The sequence below is a fragment of the Sapajus apella genome, unplaced genomic scaffold (genome assembly GCF_009761245.1).
Source record: "Sapajus apella isolate SASKATOON/1434 unplaced genomic scaffold, GSC_monkey_1.0 scaffold83, whole genome shotgun sequence".
In the NCBI taxonomy this organism is placed as follows: Eukaryota; Metazoa; Chordata; class Mammalia; order Primates; family Cebidae; genus Sapajus; species Sapajus apella.
In genome coordinates, this window is record NW_022437023.1 from 750,310 (window position 1) to 773,833 (window position 23,524).

The 23,524-nt window shown below is 52.0% G+C and overlaps 3 protein-coding genes across 5 annotated transcripts; all 3 read right to left on the reverse strand.

The window, feature by feature from the left end:
- Positions 1–1,147: 1,147 nt before the first annotated feature.
- TAPBP (TAP binding protein) lies at positions 1,148–14,409 on the reverse strand. 2 transcript variants are annotated; one of them, XM_032253386.1, is made up of 8 exons: positions 14,038–14,409; positions 13,730–13,900; positions 13,251–13,511; positions 4,789–5,187; positions 4,099–4,440; positions 3,931–4,020; positions 3,755–3,792; positions 1,148–1,275 (listed from the first exon to the last, which is right to left on the reverse strand). In XM_032253386.1, the coding sequence occupies exons 1-8, from the start codon at positions 14,072–14,074 to the stop codon at positions 1,264–1,266; spliced, it is 1,350 nt and encodes a 449-aa protein (XP_032109277.1). In that variant the 5' UTR covers positions 14,075–14,409; the 3' UTR covers positions 1,148–1,263. The 2 variants fall into 2 exon arrangements, with proteins under 2 accessions (XP_032109277.1, XP_032109276.1); XM_032253385.1 differs by lacking the exon at positions 1,148–1,275 and having other exon boundaries at positions 3,435–3,792.
- A 30-nt stretch (positions 14,410–14,439) lies between these two features.
- Positions 14,440–17,758, reverse strand: ZBTB22 (zinc finger and BTB domain containing 22). The gene is given in 3 exon segments (XM_032253384.1): positions 14,440–15,553; positions 15,555–17,000; positions 17,648–17,758. Coding segments are annotated over 2 exon segments (1,899 nt in total). The 5' UTR covers positions 16,932–17,000; positions 17,648–17,758; the 3' UTR covers positions 14,440–15,031.
- Positions 17,759–18,552: 794 nt separating this feature from the next.
- Positions 18,553–23,026, reverse strand: DAXX (death domain associated protein). Of its 2 annotated transcripts, none has more exons than XM_032253392.1 (8): positions 22,880–23,026; positions 21,737–21,992; positions 20,755–21,586; positions 20,400–20,611; positions 20,017–20,245; positions 19,383–19,860; positions 18,999–19,221; positions 18,553–18,798 (listed from the first exon to the last, which is right to left on the reverse strand). In XM_032253392.1, the coding sequence occupies exons 2-8, from the start codon at positions 21,941–21,943 to the stop codon at positions 18,739–18,741; spliced, it is 2,241 nt and encodes a 746-aa protein (XP_032109283.1). In that variant the 5' UTR covers positions 21,944–21,992; positions 22,880–23,026; the 3' UTR covers positions 18,553–18,738. The 2 variants fall into 2 exon arrangements, with proteins under 2 accessions (XP_032109283.1, XP_032109282.1); XM_032253391.1 differs by having other exon boundaries at positions 21,737–21,995.
- Between the last annotated feature and the right edge of the window lie 498 nt (positions 23,027–23,524).

Below are 23,524 nucleotides of genomic sequence, written 5' to 3' on the forward strand. Positions count from 1 at the left end.
TCCGACCGTCCTGACTCGGACGTCCGTAAGCTGCGCCGCCGCTTCCTTCGTCAACGTCCAGCAGCTATCTGATGAGCGCCCTCCAGTGGGCGTTAGCCCCGGCGCGGGGCTTACAGCGGTGGACAGATAGGCGGGTCCCAGTCCTCGAGGAGCGCACGGTCCACGGGGAGACAGGCATTTAACGACGACTCACACGATCGCTTAAATACAACTGGTGAGCCGCACAGGAGGAACGCGCGGCAGCCTGCGGGGAATGACGAGGCTGACCTGGTCTGCGATTCAGCGAGGGCAAGGGTAGAACCAGGCAGAGGGAACAAGAGGGCTGGGACCTGGAGGTGGGCGGGAGGCGTTTGCTTCATTGGAGGAAAGGAATAATTCTCTGTGTGATGAGCGTCGAGAGGAGGGCTGGGGAGCACCATCTAGGGCTGGAGAATTAAGCAGTGGCGCCAGTGCGGGGGACTTGTAAGCCAGGGCAAGAAGAATGGATTTGGCCCTAGAGCACCGGTTCTCCCAGTATAGCCTCGGCCTTACAGGTCGCTGAGACTGTCCGGGGGTATGCGAGATTAAGACTTTTTTTTTTTTTTTTTTTTTTAAGAAGGGGTTTCACCATGATGGCCAGGCTGGTCTTGAACTCCTGACCTCAGGTGATCCACCCACCTCGGCCTCCCAAAGTGCTAGGATTACAGGCGTGAACCACCGCGCCTGGCCTCCCTTGATGATTTTTAAGAGGTCCTGAAAGAAAAAAATCTTAAGAACCACTGCCCTAGAGCTCCAAGAAGGAGAATGCCATAAGGTTTGTGTTTTTCAAAAAAGCATTTCCCGGGCCGCGTGTGGTGGCTCATGCCTGTAATTCCACTTTGGAGGCCCAGAGGGGTAGATCACCTAAAGTCAGGAGTCTAAGACCAGCCTGGCCAACATGGCAAAACCCCATCTCTACTAAAAATCCAAAAATTAGCTGGTGTTGTGGCGTGTGCCTGTAATCCCAGCTACTTAAGAGGCAGGAGAATCGCTTGAACCCAGGAGGTGGAAGTTGCAGTGAGCGGAGATTGCTCCACTGCACTCCAGCCTGGGCAACTCAAGACTTCATCTCAAAAAAAAAAAATTATTTCCCCCTTGACAAGTTAAAAAAAAAAAGCATTCCAGTCACTCAGTGGAGGAAGATTGGAGGGAATAGGAGCAGATGACAGGTATTATTTTGGGGAGCTACTGCAGAAGCTTGGGCCAGAGTTGATAGTGGCTTCCACAGGATGGTGGTGAGTGCCCTCACTCTGCTTTCTGCAAGAGAAGAAGGTGGTGAGGAATTCAGGATATTAGAAGGTAGTTGAGATGCACATGGTCAGTTCAGAGACTGACAGAAAATGTTAGCCTCATTCCATGGGCACAGATGATGGGAGAAGGATAGGCTAACATTTTCTGTATTTTCTGCCTTCCAGACACTGTGTTGAGTGCTCTGTCTCCTGCATCTTCTAAAGGAGACGCACTGTCTTCTTTAATCCTCCTGACAGTCCTCTCAGGCTCTGCTGTCCAATATGGCAGCCACTACCCACATTTCGCTATTAAACATTTGTGATGAGTCCAGACTAAGATGTGCTGACTGTTTAAATACCTGCTTTTGAAGATTTAGGATGGAAAAAAGACTGCAATTTCTTTTTATTTTTCTTTTCTTTTTTTGTTGAGACAGGGTCTCACTGTCACCCAAGCTGGAGTACAGTGGCACAGTCTTGGCTCATTGCAGCCTCGACCTGGATTCAAGTGATCCTTCTGCCACAGCTCCCGAAGTACAAGTGTGTGCCACCACACCCAGCTAATTTGGTTTTTTTTGAGATGGAGTCTCGCTCTGTTGCCCAGGCTGGAGTGCAGTGGTGCAATCTCGGCTCACTGCAACCTCCATCTCCCAGGCTCAAGCAATTCTCCTGCCTCAGCCTCCTGAGTAGCTGGGATTACAGGTGCACAACACCATACCTGGCTAATTTTTTTGTATTTTTAGTAGAGACGGGAGTTCACCATGTTGGTCAAGCTGGTCTCGAACTCCTGACCTCAAGTGATCCGCCCGCCTCAGCCTCCTGAAGTGCTGGGATTATAGGCGTGAACCAACATGACTGGTCAAGATTTTTTTTTTTTTGGAGACAGAGTTTCACTTTTGTTGCCCAGCCTGGAGTGTGGTGCTAAGATCTGGGCTCAGCACAACCTACGCCTCCCAAGTTCAAGCGATTCTCCTACCTCAGCCTCTGGAGTAGCTGGGATTATACACATGCACCACCATGCCCAGCTAATTTTGTATTTTTAGTAGATATGGGGTTTCTGCATGTTGTTCAGGCTAGTCCTGAACTCCCAACCTCAGGTGATCCTGAGACCTGCCTTGGCCTCCTAAAGTGTTGGGATTACAGGCGTGAGCCACCGTGCCTGGCCTGTAATTTCTTATATTGTTTACATGTCGAAGGAATATTTTGGGTGTACAGGTTGAGCACCACCAATCCAAAAATCTAAAATCTGAAATGTTCTAAAACATGAAATTTTTTTAGTGCCAACATGATGCCACAAGTGGAAAATTCCACACCTGCCCTCATATGATGGGTCACATATATTATTAAAAATACTGTGTTTGTTTACATTGTGTTAAAAAACAAAAAAATATTGTGGCCGGGTGCGGTGGCTTATGCCTGTAATCCCAGTACTTTGGAAGGCCAGGCAGTTGGATCACCTAAGGTCAGGAGTTTGAGACCAGCCTGATCAACATGGCAAAACTCTGTCTCTACTAAAAATGCGAAAAATTCGCTGGGCGTCTTGCTGCGTGCCCCAACTACTTGGGATGCCAAGGAAGAAGAATTGCTTGAAGGAGGCAGAGGTTGCAGTGAGCTGAGATCATGTCACTGCACTCCAGCCTGGTGCCTGGCGACACAGTAAGACTCTGTCTCAAAAAAAAAAAAAAAAAAAATTTAAAAAAAGTTGGGACAAGTCCTCCCCCCAATAATCCCACCCATTTTGGGAGGCAGAAGCCAGTGGATCATTTGAGGCCAGGAGTTTGAGACCAGCCCAGCCAACATGGTGAAACCCCGTCTCCACTAAAAATATAAAAATTAGCTGGATGTGGTGCCACATGCCCATAATCCCAGCTACTTGAGAGGCTGAGGCACAAGAATCACTTGAACCCAGGAGGTGGTGGTTGCAGTGACCTGAGATCGCGCCACTGCGCTACAGCCTGGCTGACAGAGCAAGGAAAAAAAGAACAAAAACTTCAGGCTATGTGTATAAGGCACATAGGAAACATAAATGAATTGTGTGTTTAGATTTGGGTCTGATCCAGAAGATATCTCATTATATATATATGCAAATATTCCAAAGTCTGAAAAAATCCAACATCCAAAAACACTTCTTTTTCTAAGCATTTCAGATAAGGGACCAGAATTATTAAATAAGGTATATTATTAAGTTAATTTTACCTGTTTCTGCTTATTTTTTAATGTGACTACCAGATTATTTAAATTTACATATGTGGCTTGCATTATCTTTTTAATGGACAGCACTGCCTACATAATTTTTTTTTAATCCCTACACCCAAGGAAACAGATATAGATTAAGTAGCATGCTCAAAGAGTCCTACAGTTAGGATATAGTGCCAGGTTTTAACCCAGATCAGTGTGAATTTCAAGCCTGGGTTCTGCCTACCACACCAGCAGCCTCCCTTCATGGGTTTTGAGTTAGGATGAGGAGATAAAATGACAAGGGAAAGACACAGAGATGTGGGGCACTGTACCTTCTCCTTTGCATCCTTGCAGGTGGACAGGTAGACAGCTGTGGGAAGAAATTGAGAAGGGATTGGATGGTAGAGTGGTACAGGGGGAGGGTGGAGGGATGGGTGTCAGGCTCCTTGGAGTAGGTGGGGAAAGTTCACCAGCCCCAGGTCATGGTCAGGGTGGGGCTCACACTCACCAGCCCAACACAGTGCCTTGATGAGCCCAAGCAGAAAAAAGGCAGACAGGAAGAGGCCTACGCTGTCCTCAAGGGAGGGCCCTGAGAGACCTGACAAGCAGAAGGGGTGAGAGTGAGCTCCTGTCTTCCCAGGTGCTGGCTCAGGCTCCTGGAGTTCCCAGCTCTTACCTGCTACCTCCAGGGTGACCTCAGCACTGCGCCCCGAGGCAGGCAGGCTGGAATGGTGGATTCGACAGGCATATCGTGTCCCATGCTGCTCAGTGGTGACTGGGGGCGGTTGCAAGTGCCCAGAGAGGCTGACAGAGCCATCAGAATGGTGGCGCAGGCCTGACAGCCACCTCTGCCCCTCGGCTTTCTGAGAGTGGCCCCCTGGGCCACCCCGGAGTTCCCACTCCACCTCCAGGCCTCCAGAAGGGTAGAAGTGTGACACAAGGCAGACCAACTCTGGGGGCGACTCCCCGGGGGCGGCCCATGCAAGGGGTGCTGGCATCAGGGACACTTTCGGGGGTTCTGAGGAAAGAGAAGGAAATGAGCATGGGGAAATCAGTCCATACTGTCCTCCCTAAAAGACCCTCAGTTTGCCTTCTGGTTTCCTCAGAGCTAAAGAAGGTTGGGTTTGTTCTCCTGCAATGGGGAACCCACTGTCTCTCCATTGGTGCAACACAGGAATACCCATGCCAAAGCCCCTCAAATTCCCAGGAACCTTCTAGCCTCCCATTACCCCTCTGACTCCCAGGAACCCCTTTCTATCTCTACTCACTCACCCAGGCACCCTCTTCTCTATCATCCTTCCCCCATCACAGTACCCACAATCCAGTGCCCACCCTCTACCCCTGGAGACTCCGTCCCCCTACTCACTGTACACAGAAAGCTCCAGGGTAACCTGTCCTTGCAGGTATGGCAGGTGTACAGTGGCCAGATAGGTGCCCTCCTGAAAGGGTTGAACTCTAGGCAGCCAGAAGGTTCCATTTCCGGTCCATGGGCCCCATGGCTCATCATCATCCCAAGCAGCAAATGCCACTGCCCCTTCTTTGGCGGCTGGCATCTGCCCATCCAGCCCAGGAGTTGCAGCCAGGAGCAGATGTCCTTTACCCAGGTGCTGGCGTCGCCACTCTAGCCCAAAGGGAGGGGGACCCGGAGCCAGAGATGAGGCAGCCTCAGAGGTGGGGGGCATGTAGGCAAAGCTCAAGTCCAGCATAGCATCTTGTCCCAGTCTTACTCGAGGGGCAGGGGTGTAGGTGAGGACAGTCAGTACCACTGAGGAAGATGGGGATGAGGGAGAGAAAGAAGGAAAAAAAAAGAGAAATGCAGTTATTGGGGAGGACCAAACTGTAGTTCACCCACCATCTCAGGTGTCTCAGGATACCTTTTCTGATACTCACCATCTCCTAGCCCTCCCTGCAAACTCCTTTTGCTCTGGGACTGGGTGGGACCTAGTGTGACTGAGGGTGGGCAGAGACGTCTAGGGGTGGTGAGTATGGGCAGTGAGGGGGTATGGCCTTTGAAGGCTGCTCTGAACACATAGCCCACTCACGCTCTGGGGACTGCAGAATCTGAGGGCACTTCTGACACTTCTGAACCACTCTAGTCTCCAAGCACCAGCCTTGAGAAAGCAAGCCTTTCTTGATTACTGACGAAGACAATGATTGAGCCATGACTGTCAGTCCTGTGGTGCTATACAGAATATTTAAAGACTCTAGAAGGTTCTAGCTGTAGTCTAGACCTGAGCACAGACCTCTATGCTCTACTGAAGCAGTACAGTGCAGTGGCTAAGCACCTGGAGCCTGGCTGACCTGGTTCAATTCCACTCTGCAGCTTATATGGCCTTGGGCCACTTCAGTTTTTCATGGCTCAGCTTCCTAATCCTGCTTTTTTTTTGGAGACGACGTTTCACTCTTGTTGCCCAGGCTGGAGTGCAGTGGCGTGATCTCGGCTCACTGCAACCTCCACCTCCTGGGTTCAAGCGATTCTCCTGCCTCAGCCTCCCAAGTAGCTGGGATTACAGGCATGTGCCACCACACCCAGATAATTTTTTTGTATTTTTAGTAGAGACAGGGTTTCTCCATGTTGGTCAGGCTGTTCTCGAACTCCCGACCTCAGGTGATCCGCCTGTCTCGGCCTCTCAAAGTGCGGAGATATAGGCGTGAGCTACCATGCCTGGTCTAGCTTCCTAATTTCTAAAATTAAAAGATGATGATAATAATAGTACCTACTTCATAAGGTTGTTGTGAGGGTTAAATCATTAATACCTCTTGCTACTCAAATCTATTCAGTTCCCAATTTTAGATAACAGAGACACCTACATATGAAGGGCGCTTAGAACACTGGAACACAGTAAGTCTACACATGTGTTTGCTGTAGTTACACCTAACTTAGCATACCCCAAGTCAACAGCATTTCTGCAACATTCCCCACCCTGCTCCAATGCCCATCTTCCCTGCCTTTGATGAATAATCACCAAGCCTGCCAGACACTAAAACCAAACCCTTGAAGTTACTCAGACTCATTTCTTCATTCACCAGCTATTGAGCTCCGAAGATGTTCAAGGTATCCTGGTAGACGACAGAGTGGCGAACAAGACAGGGAGTCCCTGCCCTCAAATTACCGACAGTCCAATGATAGACAAGCAAATTGTCAAAAATAACGTGCTATGTGCTATCTCCACCAGGACCCAACGTCTCATATCTGCTTCCAACTCAGGTTCTCATCAACGTACATTTGGACGATTCAGCAGCCCTCCTGTCTGGTCTTTCTATTCTCAGTCTCTCTCGCCTTCAACTCCTCTTTCACGCTGTAGCCAAACAAGGTGACTACAAGTCTGATCCCATCACTTGCCTGTTCAAAAATCCCAAATATGCAGGGAACGATGTCTCACGCCTGTAATCCCAGCACTTTGGGAAGCCAAGACAGGTGGATCACCTGAGGTCAGGAGTTCAAGACCAGCCTGGCCAACATGACGAAACTTCGTTTCTACTAAAAATAAAAAAATTAGCCGGGCACGATGGCATGCGCCTGTAGTCCCAGCTACTTGGGAGGCTGAGGCAAAAGAATCACTTGAACCAGGGAGGTGGAGGTTGCGGTGAGCTGAGATCGTGCCATTGCCCTCCAGGCTGGGTGAGTGAGACTCTGTCTCAAAAAAATAAAATAAAATAAAAATCCCAAATACCTTGGAAATCTGCTGATAAAGGGCATAGGCTGAAGCTACATGGCCTGGGTTCAATTTCTACCCTGCTTCTTACACACTGTGTAAGTGTGTAAGTTAAAAGATTTACCTTGGGTAAATCATTTAACTGGTTTGTGTCTCATATTTCTTTGTCTACAATATAGGAATAATATTAAAATCTATAGCTTATGGTTGTTGAGAGGAATAAGTGAGATTATGTGTATAAGTGCCTAGAACAGGGCCTGACATAAAGAAAATGCTCAATAAATGTTAGCTGTTAACTATTTTCATTACCTTCATCATTGTCGTGGACTTGCTGGTTAACTTGGGGAAAAATCAACCTATATTTTCCTCACTAGTCCAATGATCTGATTCTTGCCTATCTTAAAAAAAAAAAAAAAAAAAGGAAAATAAAAGGCTTTTTCCGGGTGCGGTGGCTCATGCCTGTAGTCCCAGCACTTTGGGAGGCTGAGGCAGGTGGATTACCTGAGGTCAGGAGTTCGAGACCAGCCTGGCCAACGTGATGAAACCCATCTCTACTAAAAATACAAAAAAATATTAGTTGGGGGTGGTGGTGGTGCCTGTAATCCCAACTACTCAGAAGGCTGAGGCAGGAGAATGGCCTGAACCCAGGAGGCGGAGGTTGCAATGAGCCAAGATTGCTCCATTGCATTCTAGTGTGGGCAACAAGAGTGACACTTCATCTCAAAAAAAAAAATAAATACATACGTAATTTTTTTTAAAAAAAAAGCTTTTTAGAATGACTCACCCTTCAAAAAAACTTTTGATGGCTCACTCTTTTTTTTTTTTTTTTTTTTTTTTTTTTTTTTTTTGAGACGGAGTTTCACTCTTGTTACCCAGGCTGGAGTGCAATGGCGCAGTCTCGGCTCATTGCAACCTCCGCCTCCCGGGTTCAGGCAATTCTCCTGCCTCAGCCTCCTGAGTAGCTGGGACTACAGGCACGTGCCACCATGCCCAGCTAATTTTTTGTATTTTTAGTAGAGACGGGGTTTCACCATGTTGACCAGGATGGTCTCGATCTCTTGACCTCGTGATCCACCCACCTCAGCCTCCCAAAGTGCTGGGTTTACAGGTGTGAGCCACCGCGCCCAGCCGATGGCTCACTCTTACCTAGAGAACAAAGCCCAGCTTTCAAGGTATTTGCACATTGAACCCCTAAGCCACCCTTCCAGACTTCTCCTGTACCCTACAAACCAGCCACATAGAACCCCTTTCTTGTGCCTAGTAGAAGTGCTCATCACTGAGCATCTCTTTGCTTTGGTCATGAGGTCCCTTCAGTTTACAATGTCTTTCCCATTTTCTCCCTAACATCTATCAAGCTTATTGAACCTCCAGCCCACAGGCCACATGCGACCAAGGATGGCTTTGAATGCAGCCCAACACAAATTCATAATTTTTCTTAAAACATTATGAGATATTTTTCTTGATTTTTTTTTTTTTGAGACGGGGTCTCACCATGTTGGGCAGGATGGTCTTGATCTCGACCTCGTGATCCACCCGCCTCGGCCTCCCAAAGTGCTAAGATTACAGGCGTGAGCCACGGCGCCCAGCCTTCGTGATCTTTTTTTTTAGCTCGTCAGCCATCGTAGTGTTAGTGTATTTTATGTGTGGCTCAAGAAAATTAACCTTCTCCCAATGTGGCTTTGGGAAGCCAAAAATTGGACACCCCTGATCTAAATGCTCCATGTACTTTAAGGTCACTTTCACCTCTGTTTCTTCCCAGAAAGGTCTAGGTCCTTCAGATAGAAGTAATCTTTTTATAATTATCTTTATGTTCTTTTTAATCCTAGCTTCTGAGGCCTATAAGGTGAAACTATTCTCAGCTTCATGGAACTGTTCAGTAGAATAAAAAAAAGTATGCAACTTCACTTAATTTGTCAAAATCCAGAAACATGCTTTTGAATTGTTAAAAACAAGATCCACAGGCTGGGCTCAAGGGCTCAGGCCTATAATCCCAGCACTTTGGGAGGCTGAGGTGAGCGGATCACCTGAGGTTGGGAGTTTGAGACCAGCCTGACCAATATACAGAAACCCATCTCTACTAAAAATACAAATTTAGGCTGGGCATGGTGGCTGACACCTGTAATCCCAGCATCTTGTGATGCTGAGGTGGGTGGATCACAAGGTTAAGAGTTCAAGTACAGCCTGGCCAATATGGTGAAACCGTGTCTCTACTAAAAATATAAAAATTAGCCAGGCTTGGTGGTGGGCACCTGTAGTCCCAGCTACTTGAGAGGCTGAGGCAGGAGAATCGTCTGAACCTGGGAGGGGAGACTGAAGTGAGCTGAGATCGCACCTCGGCACTCTAGCCTGGTCGGCAGAGTGAGACTCCATCTTAAAAAAAAAAAAAAAAAAAAAAAAAAAGTCGGCTGGGCATGGTGGCTCACGCCTGTAATTCAAGCACTTTGGAGGCCAAGGCAGGCGGATCACCTGAGGTCGGGAGTTCAAGACCAGCCTGACTAACATGGTGAAACCCTGTCTTAAAAAAAAAAAAGTAGCCGGGCATGGTGGTGCATGCCTGTAATCCCAGCTACTCGGGAGGCTGAGGCAGGAGAATCACTTGAACCTGGGAGTCGGAGGTTGCGGTGAGCCGAGATCGCACCATTGTACTCCAGCCTGGGCAACAAGACTGAAACTTCGTCTTTAAAAAAAAAAAAAGATCCACAGGCCAGGCATCACAGGGTCTCACCCCTTTAATCTCAGCAGTTTGGAAGGTGAAGGTGGACTGATCACTTGAGTTCAGGAGTTTGAGACCAGCCTGGCCAACATGGTGAAACCCCGTCTCTATTAAAAATACAAAAATTAGGCCAGGCGCAGTGGCTTATACCTGTAATCCCAGCACTTTGGGAGTCTGAAGTGGGTGGATCGCCTGAGGTCAGGAGTTTGAGACCAGCCTGGCCAACATAGTGAAACCCCGTCTCTATTTAAAATACAAAAAATTAGCTGGGTGTGGTGGTGCGTGCCTGTAATCCAGCTACTTTGGAGGCTGAGGCAGGAGAATCGCTTGAAGCTGGGAAGCGGAGGTTATAGTGAGCTGAGATCACACCACTACAGTCCAGCCTGGGCAACAGAGCAAGACTCTGTCTCAAAAAAAAGAAAAAACAAAGAATGGTGAGAATTAAATACTATACACACAAAGTATATTAAGAAGGCATATTTGGGGCCAGGCAGCTCACACCTGTAATCCCAGCAGTTTGGGAGGCCAAGGTGGGCGGATCAATTGAGTTTAGGACTTCAAGACTAGCCTGGACAACCTGACAAAATCCCATCTCTACAAAAAAAAATAACAAAAATTAGCTGGGCATGGTGGCACATGCCTGTGGTCCCAGCAACTCAGGAGGTTGAGGCATGAGGATCATTTGAGCCATTGAGGTGGAGGTTGCAGTAAGCTGAGATCACACCACTGCTCTCCAGCCTGCACTGCGCACCAGCCTGGGCACCAGAGTGAGACCCTGTCTCAAATAAATAAATAAATAAATAAGAAAGTATACTTGTCCGCTGGGTATGGTGGCTCCCACATGTAATCCCAGCACTTTAGGAGGCCGAGGCAGGTCGATCGCCCAAGGTCAGGAATTTGAGACCAACCTGGCCAACATAGCAAAACCCCGTTTCTACCAAAAATACGAAAATCAGCCAGGTGTGGTGGCAGGCACCTGTAATCCCAGCTACTCTGAAGGCTGAGGCAAGAGAATTGCTTGAACCTGGGAGGTGGAGGTTGCAGTGAGCCAAGATTGTGCCACTGCAACTGCACTCCAGCCCAGATGACAAGAGAGAGATGCCATCTCAAAAATAAATAGGGCTGGGCACAGTAGCTCACATCTATAATCCCAGCACTTTGGGAGGCCAAGGTGGGTGAATCATCAGGTCAGGAGCTCTAGACCAGCCTGGCCAATATAGTGAAACCTTATCTCTCTCTCTGTCTTTTTTTTTTTTTGAGATAGAGTGTCGCTCTGTTGCCAGGCTGGAATGCAATGGCACAATCCCGGCTCACTGCAACCTCTGCCTCCCGGGTTGTTTTTTTTTAAGCGATTCTCCTGCCTCAGCCTCCAAGTAGCTGGGACTATAGGCTTGCGCCACCACGACCAGCTAATTTTTGTATTTTTAGTAGAGACGGGGTTTCACTGTGTTGGCCAGGATAGCCTCAATCTCTTGACCTCGTGATCCGCCTGCCTCAGCCTCCCAAAGTGCTGGGATTACAGGTGTGAGCCACTGCACCCGGCCATGAAACCCTGTCTCTACTAAAAATACAAAAAATTAGCCAGGCATGGTGGTTAATGCCTGTAATCCCAGCTCCTCAGGAGGCTGAGGCAGAAGAATCGCTTGAACCCAGAAGGCAGAGGTTGCAGTGAGCCAAGATCGTGTCATGGCACTCCATTTATTTATATCTCCAAAATAAATAAATAAATGGCACAGCAACTTGCTGTTACCCCAGTTGTTTGTGAGACACAGGCAATCTTACCCACCTGGGCACTTCAGGGCTCCCTGTCTGCACGTCCTTCGCTTTCTACTTTACATTAGGACTGTGGCAAATCTGCCCGGAACCTCCTGGAGAGCAGAATCTACATCAGATCATCTTTGTGACCCTGAAGATTACCCAAGGCCATCCCAGAGATTCCGATTTAATCGGCTGAGCCAGACATGGATTGACTCAGGTTTCAGTATATTTTAGAAACTTCCAGCAGGATTTTTCTTTTTCTTCTTTTTATTTTCATTTTTATTTTCGAGACGCAGTCTCACTCTGTCGCCCAGGCTGGAGTGCAGTGGTGCAATCTTGGCTCACTGCAACCTCCACCTCCCAGGTTCAAGTGATTCTCCTGCCTCAGTCTCCCAAGTAGCTGGGACTATATGCGCACACCACTATGCCTGGCTAATTTTTGTATTTTTAATAGAAAAACCCATTGGGTTTCACCATGTTGGCCAAGCTGGTCTCAAACTCCTGATCTCAGGTAATCCACCTGCCTCAGCTTCCCAAAGTGCTGGAATTACAGATGTGAGCCACGACACCCAGCCCCAACGTGATTCTTATTTACAGCCTGTACTGAGAACTACTGAGTCCTAACTCATTCTTGGTGCTAATAAGTATTTATTGAATCAATGAATAAATTAATACAGTGCCTCTCTTGATAGTCATAACAAGAAAGGCAGCTGGGAAATAGTACCTACATTTTACAGTTAGAAAAACAAACTCAGAAAGCAAAGAACATTCTCATCATCACCTCCGTGAAGCCGGTAGCCCTAGGAAATATTTCTCCCCCCAGCCCTGAGCCCAGAGAGCGCCTGTCTACACCAGAGCGGTGTTCCTCAGCTTCTGCCAGGGTTGGGGCTTAAAACTAAGAATGGAGGTATAGGCAAAGGAGAGGGTTTCAGTGTGGGGTTCCAGTTTGTCTCCCTGGCTCTGTGGGTCATTCTCAGTGAGGAGGGTGGAGAGGAGGAAGGGTGGAGGGTCAGATCCTCCTCATTCTTGAATTATCTGCACACTCCCTCCCGCGTCCCAGCCCAGCAAAGCATGGGGCCTCAAACTGCAATGCACCCTTTGATGCAATAGGAACCATCTGATCTCCCGCCGCCTCGCTCCGCCCACTCAAGCCCACTTGTTTGCGGACCACAGAGAGGCAGCACATCCCCACAAGCGGCTGTCAGGGAATGTCCACGCGCTACAGTGCAAGAGCCTTTGCTTTGCAGATTGCCGCAGCGCCGGGTGTGGGCGCAGGTGGGGCTACAGTTTTCGAAATAGAGTGAACCTCAAAGCGGAGGGCGCCTAGCAAGATACAGATCTGGGAGGAGCAGAGAAAAAACCCTCCTGCTTCTGGACTCCTCCCACCTCGCATCACCTGACAAGTCTCTCAAGGTCTGGTATAGAGAAACCCCACCTTTCCAAAGCCCCGCCCTTCGAAACACCACAAAGTCACCTCCTCCCCTCCCAGTCGCAGGTTTTTTTTGTTGTTTTTTTAACTGGGTGAGGGCTAGAAAGAGCAGTAGAGATTGACTGATTCTAGCCAAACCATCTCTCTTAACTAAAAAAGGAAACGGAACCCCGATTGGCGAAATGTCTCGCTCAAGTACATAAAGCGAGTCCACCAGCTGATCTGGACCCTTAGAATCTACCCATCCTTCTCCACCTCCCCTCCCCAGCTACCTGTTGCCATGGTGATGAGAACAGGCTCCTGCTGAGGCTCTGGTTGTGGTCGCAAAAGGCTGGAGAGGCTGAGGACTGGGCTGGACATGCTGACCATCAGCCAAGCCCCATCCAGGGCCCGCGGGCAGTTCTGTTCCGGGGTCAGGGCGCTGGCCCAGTTTGCAGAGGCAGGGAGAGGGACGAAGCGGCTCATCTCGCAGTGCGGCGCGGGGGCGCCCCTAGGGTACCGCCTGAAGGCAGCCTGGAGGGCGCCCGCGGGGTCTGAGTGTAGAAAAGGAAGTTGCAGCTGTAGATTCAAGGGCGGGAAGGGGGCTGGAAGGGCAGGGTTCGCGGCACTTCAAATGTACAGACTACCCCACAGTGAGACTCCCTTTATAAAGGAGGAAGCTGAGGCCCCGAGGTCACTGCCCGATCTAAAGAGGAGGGGGTTTCTGTGGAGGTGACAGACGTAGGGGGGCGGCAAGTCCCTAAAGACTCACCGTGCACATTGAGGTAGAGCTCAGGGTCGAGGTCCGGCCGGGGTGGCGGTCCCCCAGTCCCCTGGCGCAACAGCAGTGCAGCAGGTCTCTTGGCCAGGCCCTTTCCGCTCGCATCCTCCACGAGCCAACACTCGATCACCGCCGGTCCTGCCGAGACGGCGGTCGCCAGGCCTGGCACATAGGGGCGCAAGTGAGGGGCGGCTTAGATGTCTGGTGACCTACCCACTCCCACTCGCGTCGGCGCCAGTGGGGCCACCTCCCTCCGCTTCCCTCTAGTTCTTGGGCGATGAGTCGCGGGGTTCGCTCACCCAAAGCCATAGCAAGGACCAGAAACAGGGACTTCATGGCGCTGCGGTCCCCTCAGCCATGAAGCCTCCTCTTCCTCCTTTCACTTTCACTTTCCTCCAAAGGGCGGCAGGAGGGGCGGTGGAAATCCCCGCTCTGGTTAGGTGTGGGTGCCTGGGAGACTGGTGTTTCCCTGCTGATCAGGCAGGGATCCGGGAAAAGCCTCTCCAGTTCTCGTCAGGACACCCCAGCCTGGCCCTCCTGGACTACCCAGCAGCCACGAGTTTGAGCCCTCCCCAAACCCAGCACCCCCACCCCCTCCTGTGTGCGCCCTCCAGCATCCACTTTCCCCGAGAACCATTACTACGGTTTTTCCCCACCTGTGCCGGGTCCCCAGCAAACACATGGGTTGTCGGGAAGCCAAGTAAATGACCAATAAATATTTTAATCACTGTTAAAAAAAATAAAAACCTCGTACTCCTACTACTTACTCCCTCCTTGTCTCCACCCACTCCTCCAAGAGAACCAAGTTGGGGATTTCCCCGGGAGGCGGGGTGGGTGGGGTAGACAGGGTAGAAATAAAGAGCACATCCTTGAGAGGGGGTAGGTTTTAGGACAAGGGTGGGGCTCAAAGGCCTGGTCCCCATGACAACACAAACACAGACTTCAGGCACAGACTACAACCACCTGACCCTTGACCCTGTGACTGCAGGATGCTCAACACACCCACTCTCCCTCCCTCCACGTGCACCCTACTCTGTGGAGCCGGGGCTTCAGTGTACCCATCAGAGGGAAAGGAAGGGCTTAGTTCCAGAAATTCCTTGGGAGGGAGGGGTTGAGGAGTAGAATGGGCGGGCGATGGTGCAACTGTGGTTCCCCTTCCAGCATATATACAAGTCCATAGAGATAAAGGAAGACAGTAATTGTGGTGGGAGACCCGCCGAGGGCCAAATTGCCCTTGGATCGTGCTTATTCCCTCTTCCCCGAAAGCTACCCCCACCCCAGTAGGCTGCCCCTTCAGTTTGCTCCTCCACCTCCACTGAAGCCCATCTCCACCTTGTGGACGCTGGGTGGGGACCACACTCGTCTGCTGGACGGGGGCGTGGCCGCAGTCGCCTCGTCGCCGCTGCCCCCACCTGTTCCAGGGGATTCTCTCTTGGCCGGCAAGGATGGCCCCGTGGGCGTCCCAGGCCCAGGTCCAGCCCCACTGCCACTCAGGCGGTGCCGGCGCTCACAGTGTCCTCGGTGGCGCATGAAGCTGTCCCGCCACATGAACTTCTTGGCGCAGACACCGCACTCATAGGGCTTGAGACCTGTGTGTGTCTTCATGTGCTCAGTCAGATGGTGCTTCATCTTGAACTTTTTGTTGCACACGGGGCAGTCAAAGGGTCGCAGATTGAGGTGCATGTTCACGTGCCGGTCCCGCATGCTCTTGTGGGAGAAGGCCTTCCCACAATGGCACAGAAAGATCTTATTCCCGTCCCCGCTGCCAGTTCCTCCAGGGACCCCACCAGCGCTACCCGGCACGCCCAGGCCCCCCCACCGATGTACCCCCCAGGGTCACTGCCCCGTGTTCTGCTTGGTTCCCTGGTGGTTGGCCAGGAGCCTGTGAGGAGGATGAAGACGACGGGAAGACCAGGATCTGGTTGCCCTGCATGTCCAAGGGAAGGAGCGGTCGAGGAGGGTGGGAGGGGGCATAGGAAGAGGGACTTGGCCCCCCTGAGTCATCAAGACCTGCTCCAGGACCCCCACCCTCATAGGGGCCAAAGTCATTGGAGGACTCACAGAAGTTGACCTGCTCCTCCCCCTTGTCTGGGGGCTCACTTAGGGTACGGACATCACTTATGCTGAGGGTAGCCTCAGGCCCTCCCCCAGGTGGAACCCTGGAGCTACCCCCTAACTCTTCATCTTCATCATCCTCACAGGTCAACACCAGATCTTCCTCCTCTTCTTCCTCCTCCAGATCTGGGTCTTGGGGAACCAGGGGTGCTGGTGCTGGGCAATTACCACCTCGCTTCACGTATACCCAGTGTTTCTGTGGCATGATGCTAGGGGGTGTGTAGGTGGGTCTCCTGAGCCCAGTCCCAGGGACCACTGCCCCTCTTCCATCCCCACCGTCATCGCACAGCTCATCTGCCTCCAGCAGCAGCTTCCCAGAGGTGGCGCCCCCACTGCCAACGACAGGGGCTGGGAATACAGGGCCACCTCCTCGACGCTCCCCACTGCCCACTGCAGAAGCTGCAAATGCCTCTTGGGAGGAAGATGAGAAATCAGTGGACTCCCTGGGGCTGAAGTAGTTGCTGCTGCTGGGAGACTGATTCTCACTGGCTCGGCTGGAGGCATGGGAGCGCACAGAGCCCATGGTAGAAGGGGCCACAGTGCCCCCACTCCCAGACGGGACCCCAGCACCAGGGACAGTGACAGAGGTGGCTGCAGCAGTAGTGATGGTGGTGGTAGCTGAGGCCCGGCCTTCTCGGAGTAGTTCAGTGCACTTGTCCACAATGTGCCACATTTGGAGCACAGACCCCACTGTGAGGAAGTTGACAATGTCAGCAGCAGCCATGCTAAGGCGGCCAGTGTAAGCGGAGGCTAGGACAGTCTCGAAGGCGCCTGGGTCCATGACACTGGGCAGCGAGATGGAGGTCATGCCCTTGAGTAGGACCTGATCATGGAAGTAAGGGGAGGAGGCAGCCAGAACAGCCCGATGGGCCCGGAACTCCCGGCCCTGCACTCGGATTGACACATCACAGAGCTGGCCCTGAAGACGCTGCTGATTGAGGGACTCCAGGAGGGCACTGGTCACCTCAGGGAAGGACACATGTACCACGGCAGCTGCTGGCAGGGGTAGTGGGGGTGGAGCCAGTGACAGCGGCAGGGGGAGTGCTGCCCCACCGGGAGACAGAGGAGATGGCTCCATGTTGTGGAGGGAGGGGATACCCCCCCAGCCACAGGAACAAAGGAAGGAGGAGGGCGGCCGGGGGGGTCTCTGGGAAGAAAAAGAGAAAAGAATAATGATAACATCTCATAATGACACAGCCCGTTTATACTCATTATCTGTGTAATTCCCCACAAACGTGTGGTAGGTATTGCTCTCAACCCCATTTAACAGAGGAGGAAACTAAGGCTCAGAAAGATTAAGAGATTATTCAAGGTCACACAGTAAGTGGCGGCGCTAGCAAACACAAGTATCTGACAAATCCTGAGCCCTTTCCTTGGAGATTAGAGAAATAAGGCACTCTTAGAGGGTGGTGTGCCTTCCTTCGGAATTAAACCCTATTTCCCATTTACCTGAGAGCCTGACATTCCAAAATCTACCTTTTTGGCGTTGTGTACCCATTTTTTTGGAGGGGGCAGGGCAGCTCCTCTACTGAAAACCAACCCTCTGCTCAATCTCCCCTCAGGCTTTGCCCCCCAGCTCTCTCGCCGACCACGCCCGCTTTCGCCCCTGCTTCTACCTAGCCCCGCCCCTTTCCAGGCTCGCCCCGTGCCCCGCCCACTTTCGGGCCTTTCGACCCCGCCCCTTGTCTACCTCCGCCCACACCGGACCCCGCCCCCCCCGCTCCGCCCCAAGCGCTACCTCGGCCTCTTCTCCCACCCGGAAGGCGCCCCTCAACCTCGCGCGTCCCCGCTTACCGGGCCGCGCGCCCCCGGGCCCCCCCCCGCCCCTCACTCGGCGGCCAGAGCTGCAGCCTGGGCCCCTCCCGCCGCCATCTTGCGCCGACTCCCTCCGCCCTCCGCCTCCGCTCCGCCTCCCGCCCCTCCGACTTTAAAGGCACAGCCGGGCACCCCGCCCGTGCCGCTGGGCAATACTCGGCCGACTCGGCCACTTTGCCTTTAAAGAACCGTCGCCTCATTCCACCTTAAAGGATCAGGTCTCCTCCTCCGCTGGGAACTCAGGACTTGGTTCGGCCGAAGCATTTATTCCCCTTTAAAGCTACAAGCCTGCCTTTTCCCATTGGCGACGGGTCCGGGCATCGTTCCCCAGGCTCCGCCTCTGAGCTGTGACCATCAGCTGGTTGGTGGGATCTAATCGCCCCCTTCCTAGCTCCTGACATTTCCCCTGAAGCCCCGCCCCCTGTCTCCGGGCCTGGATTGGCCGAATAACCTTGAGTCGGCCTCTCATTGGCTTTTTCACTCCAACTGCAAGAAGTGAAAAAGTAAAGTGCGTTAAGGCGGCTGAAGCACTTATAAAAAAAAAAGTACAGCCTCAACAACATGGCGAAACCCCGTATCTACAAAAACTACAAACAACAAAAATTAGCAAGGCGTGGTGGCGCGCGCCTGTAGTCCTAGCTACTGGGGAGGCTGAGGCATTATCACTTGAGACCAGGAGGTCCAGTCTGCAGTAAGCTGTGATCACACCACTGCACCCTGGCCTAGGTGATATGATGAGACACACACACAAAAAAAAAAAAAAAAAAAAAAAAGACCAGGTTAGAAAGGGCAGATCAGGACTATCCCGGGAACATTGGGCAAACCATGAGCAAGGAAAGGGACAGCTATTGCCAATCTGTGACAGCAGAAGGAAAAGACAGTGATACAATAAGAAAAGAAGTTTATTGTTTATTAATGTTTCTGTGTAAAACTTAAGTTTTTTGTTTTTTTTTTTAAAAGAAACACCAACAGGGGATTAGCTCAGTCCATCCCTTCCTCAGTCATCTGCTTCCCACCATCCTCCAAATGCTATCCCAAAACATTTTGGAGGCAGGGAGAATGGGAGGCAGCTAATCAGAGTCTGAGAGCACGATGATCTCCTCTGGATCGCACTGTGTGGCCACACTCGTCTGCAGGGGAGTGAGAGACAAAGAGTCAGAGAGATATGGAGTACAGGGGAAAAGAAACAGATGGGAGGATTTAGAGGATAAAACGTGGGTGGGAAACAGGGAGAGAGAGGATGTGGAGGGTGAAATATTCAGATAGAGCAGCTGAAACAGACAATGAAAAAGAACAAATTATCAGAGCAAACCCAGCCTCCCCTTCTTACCTTGTAAGTACCAGGCCGGGGAGGTTGTGCCTGGGGGGTTTGGGACAGCCGGGCTGGAGAAGGGACGCAGAGGGAGCTGGTCACCAGGCCATGGCTGGGAGAGTCTACCCTCGTGGAGGAATCAGCAACCGGAGCCGAGGAAGCCAAGGGGGAAGGTGGGCTGGGCAGGGTACATATCTTTTTCCCATTCTTCTCATGCACTGACCTTTGCCTTTCCAAATAGCTAGGAACAGAAACATAAATATGTAGAGGGGTACGGGAAGACTGAGGCTGGAGGGAAGCAGTCCAGTCTCTCCCAACAGACTCAGTTCCCCCATATTCCTCTCCAAAAGTCCCCTGCAATCCCTCCTTGCAATGGACTCTTCCTCCTCCTGTTGTTATTACCTGTTTCCCAATGGCCCTGATCCTGTTTGCATTTTCTCCTTCCGAGATTTTTTGCAGGGGGGCCCAGAATCTCCCCAGTTATGAGGAGAGACGCCTCCATTGAAGGAAGTAGAAGATACCGTGCCTGACCCATTCTCTAAGACAGTGGTGAAGGAGTCCTCTGACTGCTTCCTGGAAGAGGAAATGTCTGTCTCCACAGAGGAAGGGGTGGTATCCAGGGGCAAAGCTTCAATCTCTAGCTCAAAGAGCTGAGACATAGGGCTTTCTTCCTCCAGGGTCAACTCCTCAGGCTGTTCTCCATTGCTTTCAGCATCTATGCTGGAGGGGGCCAGGGGTTCTTCTGACAGTAGTGATGGTGACACTGTGAGTCCTTTGTTTTGCTGCTCCCCTGAAGACCTGCTGATCTCTTTGCCAGGTTCCAGGTTCTTTTCAGTAGAGATTTGTGGTGAGGACATGGGGCTCCTGTCTCCACCTTTATCTGGAAAAGAGGAAAACGGGAGAGGGTAGCTTGAGAATAAGGGAAAAAAAATACTGCTGAGAGGACACTAGGAGGAGGAAGGAAAAGGTCTCAAACAGGTGGCTCATGCCTAACAAAACAGAAATGACAGGTGAGGATAACGTTCCCTTGACTTACCTGCTTCTTCCTCTTCCTCTTCTTCCTCCTCTTCATCGTCCTCCTGACCATCCTGAATCTGTTCCAGATCCTCCTCCTCTTCAGAATCTGTGGCCTCCTCCTCCTCCTCTTCTTCCTCCTCCTCCTCCTCCTCCTCCTCTTCCTCCTCATCACTTTCCTCATCATCTTCGTCATCTGTCTCAGCTCTGGAGGTGGAAGGGCACCCCTGGGATGCCATTCCACTAGGGCCCTGGGGACAAAGAAGTTTCTCTAAGGAATCCCTTGCCCCAGAGGGTTTGATTCTTGCATTCCTTTTCAGACTCCCCCATCAGTCAACCTGGACTCCCTGGTGGCCAGTGCAGGGGAAGGAGAAAGTCTCTCTGAAGGCTGTACCCCATCCACACCTCACCAGAATCCAAGGAGGCATTGGGGATGTCTGCAGAGTAGGAACAGGTGCCTTGGAGCCGAGCTCTTCTCTTTTTTCTCTCGCCCTCCTCACTTTTGTCTTGCAACATTGCATATTTGGAGATGACCTCATCCAACCGACTCATAGCCAAACTCCGGTTTTCCCGAAGGCGCCGGGCCAACACAGGATCTGATAGCGCAGGGTCAATGCCTACGTGGGAAGACATAAAGTCAGAGCACTCAGCCCTTGAAGGGCGTAGAAGAGTACAAACCCTAGAAAGGACTAGAGAGATGCCCCATCCGCCTCATACCTGACATATAAAGGTACTGACAGGCATCCCACTAACCCCCTACCTGGCCTATAGTCATCTGTGAGGTGGCAGCCAAAGTTGTAGATGAGATCGAGGTGCCGTCGTTCCTGTAACCTGATGCCCACATCTCGGAAGGCATCCTGAGCCATGAGCTGGAGTTGCTGTCGGGGGAGGCCAAGGCTGTGGCGAGCAGCTGCCTTCTCCACAGCCCGAAGCACATCTCCATAGTCAGGGAAGGTATCAGGCCCTGGCTTGTTGATGAGCCGCTCAATGCGCCTGTTAACCTCTGGATAGCGGGTGCCACGGTAGGGGATGCGCTGCTCTATGACACGGCCCGTCAGTGAAGAGCAGTCTTTCAGCTCACATAGTCGCCCAAAGAGGCGGATCAGCTTACGCTTCAAGCGTGCCTCCTGCAGGTATGTGGAGTCTGGGTCGTCCAATTCTGAGAGATCCAACTCCTTTTCCTGCAGCCGCCGGATCTCTGCCACATAGAGCGCCAGCAGCTGCTCCAAGCGCTGAATCTGCCGCCGGGAACCACGGGTCCTTGGGGCCTCAGAGGCAGTGTTTTCAGCATTTGTGGGGTCCAAGGAGAGGTGTGTGGGAGGGTTATTCCCAGAAGGCTCATTGGAGGTGGTGACAGCAGGGGCCAAGTTCAGCTTCTTTTTGGCTGAGTGGGCCTTGAGAACAGTGCAGAGCTCATTAATGTAGACATAGAGCTTAGCTGGCCGGCTCTGGGCCCGAGATAGGACCCGAGAGAGGATGTTGCAGAACTCCGCCGAGGCCAAAAACAGAGAGTGGGCACGTTGCTGCCGGTTATAGAGGAACGGGACCACCTCAGGGTGGTCTGCTGTCTGCGTCTTACAAAGTTCAAGGAACTGGAAAGTTCAGGGGAAGAAGGGAGCGGAAAAGAGACAAGGGAAGGGGTTGAGAGAAAGGGGTGGTGGGGTTAGTGGGAAAGAAAGGACAGGAGAGCCAGTCAGCCATCCCCCTCCCTGGGGTACAAAAATCTTCCCGCTAAAGCTCACCTCTTTGAACAGCTTCTCATTCTCCAACTTGTAGCATTTCTTGCCTCCCGAACTACTGCGTCCTCTGGCCCCATGAGGCTCAGAGGAGGTAGGGGCTTCTGCCTCAGGTGAGGCCTCGCTGGGGAGTGGGTGGGAGGGCCCTGGCTGAGCAGCTGCTTCATCTTCATCATCATCATCCAGCACAATGATGCTGTTAGCGGTGGCCATGGGGGATCAAATCCCCCTGACGGAGGAAGTGGTGGGGATTTCAGAATTCCTGCTGGAAGGGGATGGGGCCTCAGAATGAGCCCCTCCAGCATTGCCCCATCCCTTCACCTCACACATTTTCCGAACTCCTTGGGTTTCAGTAACATCCATCCCTGACCAAAACTATCTTCACCACCTAATTTCAATAACCATTAGTTCTATATGCTTTTCGGGCCCTTCAAGTGGTGTGGGGAGGGCAAACCACCCCCACACCATAAGTTGCCACCCTCTGCTCCACCCCTCACGTCCATTTCCGGTCTTTCAGTCGCGTCTCTCCACTATTTCTCAGAGTTGGCAAGTTGCGTCTTCCTCCCGCACTGCACCCCAAATCGTCCTGACACCCCCTTGCACAGATAACACACTCCTATGGGCGCCACCTTATGTATTTGCCACCTCTGTCCTCAAACACGTCAACCCCACACCCACCCCATCCTGAATGATCACCCCAACTTCTAGACTCTCTGAGGCGAAAGAGGTTCCCTCCCAACAGTCCGTTCTCTTTTCCCCTCCTTGAACTGGCTCCATATTTCACCCTCTGATGAGTCTCCTCAAACTGGGGCTTCAGGTTGAAGATATTTTACTCCAAGTCCCCTCCCTCTCACCCCACCCTAATTTTCCCCATTCTCTCTGTGACCTGTAACTGATCAAAAGTCCCTCCCGCCCCTCACGCTGCGTTCTCCCGATTCTTCTTAGATCCCAACCCTGGGTCGGGCAGGTCCGGTAGATGCGCTTCCCGCCAAATCCCCCTCCCCCAGTTCAGCCCCCGGCCGCCCCACTCCCTTTCAGGGATAGGAAGGTATCATAGCTTTCCCCTCAGACTCAATGCCCGGCTCTCCCCAATACCCTCCCCCGATAACCCCGCCCCCGCCTCTGGTCCCCGCACCGGCCGGCCCCCACCTCAGAAACGGTCTCTCGAGGCGACCCTCGCGGCTGATCTCAGAACCTCTCATGGTTCCCTCCGCCTTCCTTCCCCCTCCCACCGCAGGCCCCACTACGGACCGGAAGTCACAGTTTCCGCCTACAGGAACTAAGCGCCGCCATATTGTCGTACGGAACCCAGTCTTCCTGTGGCCGGAAGTGGCAGTAGGCCCGCCCCGCGAACACCTTCAGTGCCGCCCACATAGTCAGCACTCCCTTCCAGTTCGGAGTTTGTCTCCCTCAGCCCAGGCGTCCCAAGGCAGCTGGGGGCCGCCATTTTGCCGTACGGCGCTGGCTAAACCTGGACTCCGCTGGGCAGCCAGTGGAGCTCTTTTCACCCGGTGCTTCTACGACTCTGCCAATCAGAAACTTCTTGCCTGGGGCCCAATCGCCGGCGAGTAGCGTGTGGGGAGGACAGAGCCTCCTTTTCAAGCAGGGGCAGGGGAACCGAACAGGGTGGATAAGGAACTGGGCTTTCCAAAGCTGCGCAGGGTTTCAGGGAAGGGCGGAAGTTTCTTAAAAGGAAAGTAAAACCTTTTTCTTTCAGCTGGGCTGTTGGCAAGCCTTCTGGCCCTGCTTTCCTGTCCCCCAGATTCCCATTTCCAAGGCTTATTCGGCTGCCCC

Excerpts from the sequence above, each read along its gene's own strand:
- DAXX (XM_032253392.1), bottom strand. The coding sequence starts at position 21,943 with ATGGCCACCGCTAACAGCATCATTGTGCTGGATGATGATGATGAAGAT. Across the intron at positions 21,587-21,736 it reads ATGAGAAGCTGTTCAAAGAG|TTCCTTGAACTTTGTAAGAC; the intron begins GTGAGCTTTAGC and ends TGAACTTTCCAG. Across the intron at positions 20,612-20,754 it reads CACAGATGACTATAGGCCAG|GCATTGACCCTGCGCTATCA; the intron begins GTAGGGGGTTAG and ends CTTCCCACGTAG.
- TAPBP (XM_032253385.1), bottom strand. The coding sequence starts at position 14,074 with ATGAAGTCCCTGTTTCTGGTCCTTGCTATGGCTTTGG. Across the intron at positions 4,021-4,098 it reads GGTCACCCTGGAGGTAGCAG|GTCTCTCAGGGCCCTCCCTT; the intron begins GTAAGAGCTGGG and ends TCTGCTTGTCAG. Across the intron at positions 3,793-3,930 it reads CAAGGCACTGTGTTGGGCTG|CTGTCTACCTGTCCACCTGC; the intron begins GTGAGTGTGAGC and ends TTCTTCCCACAG.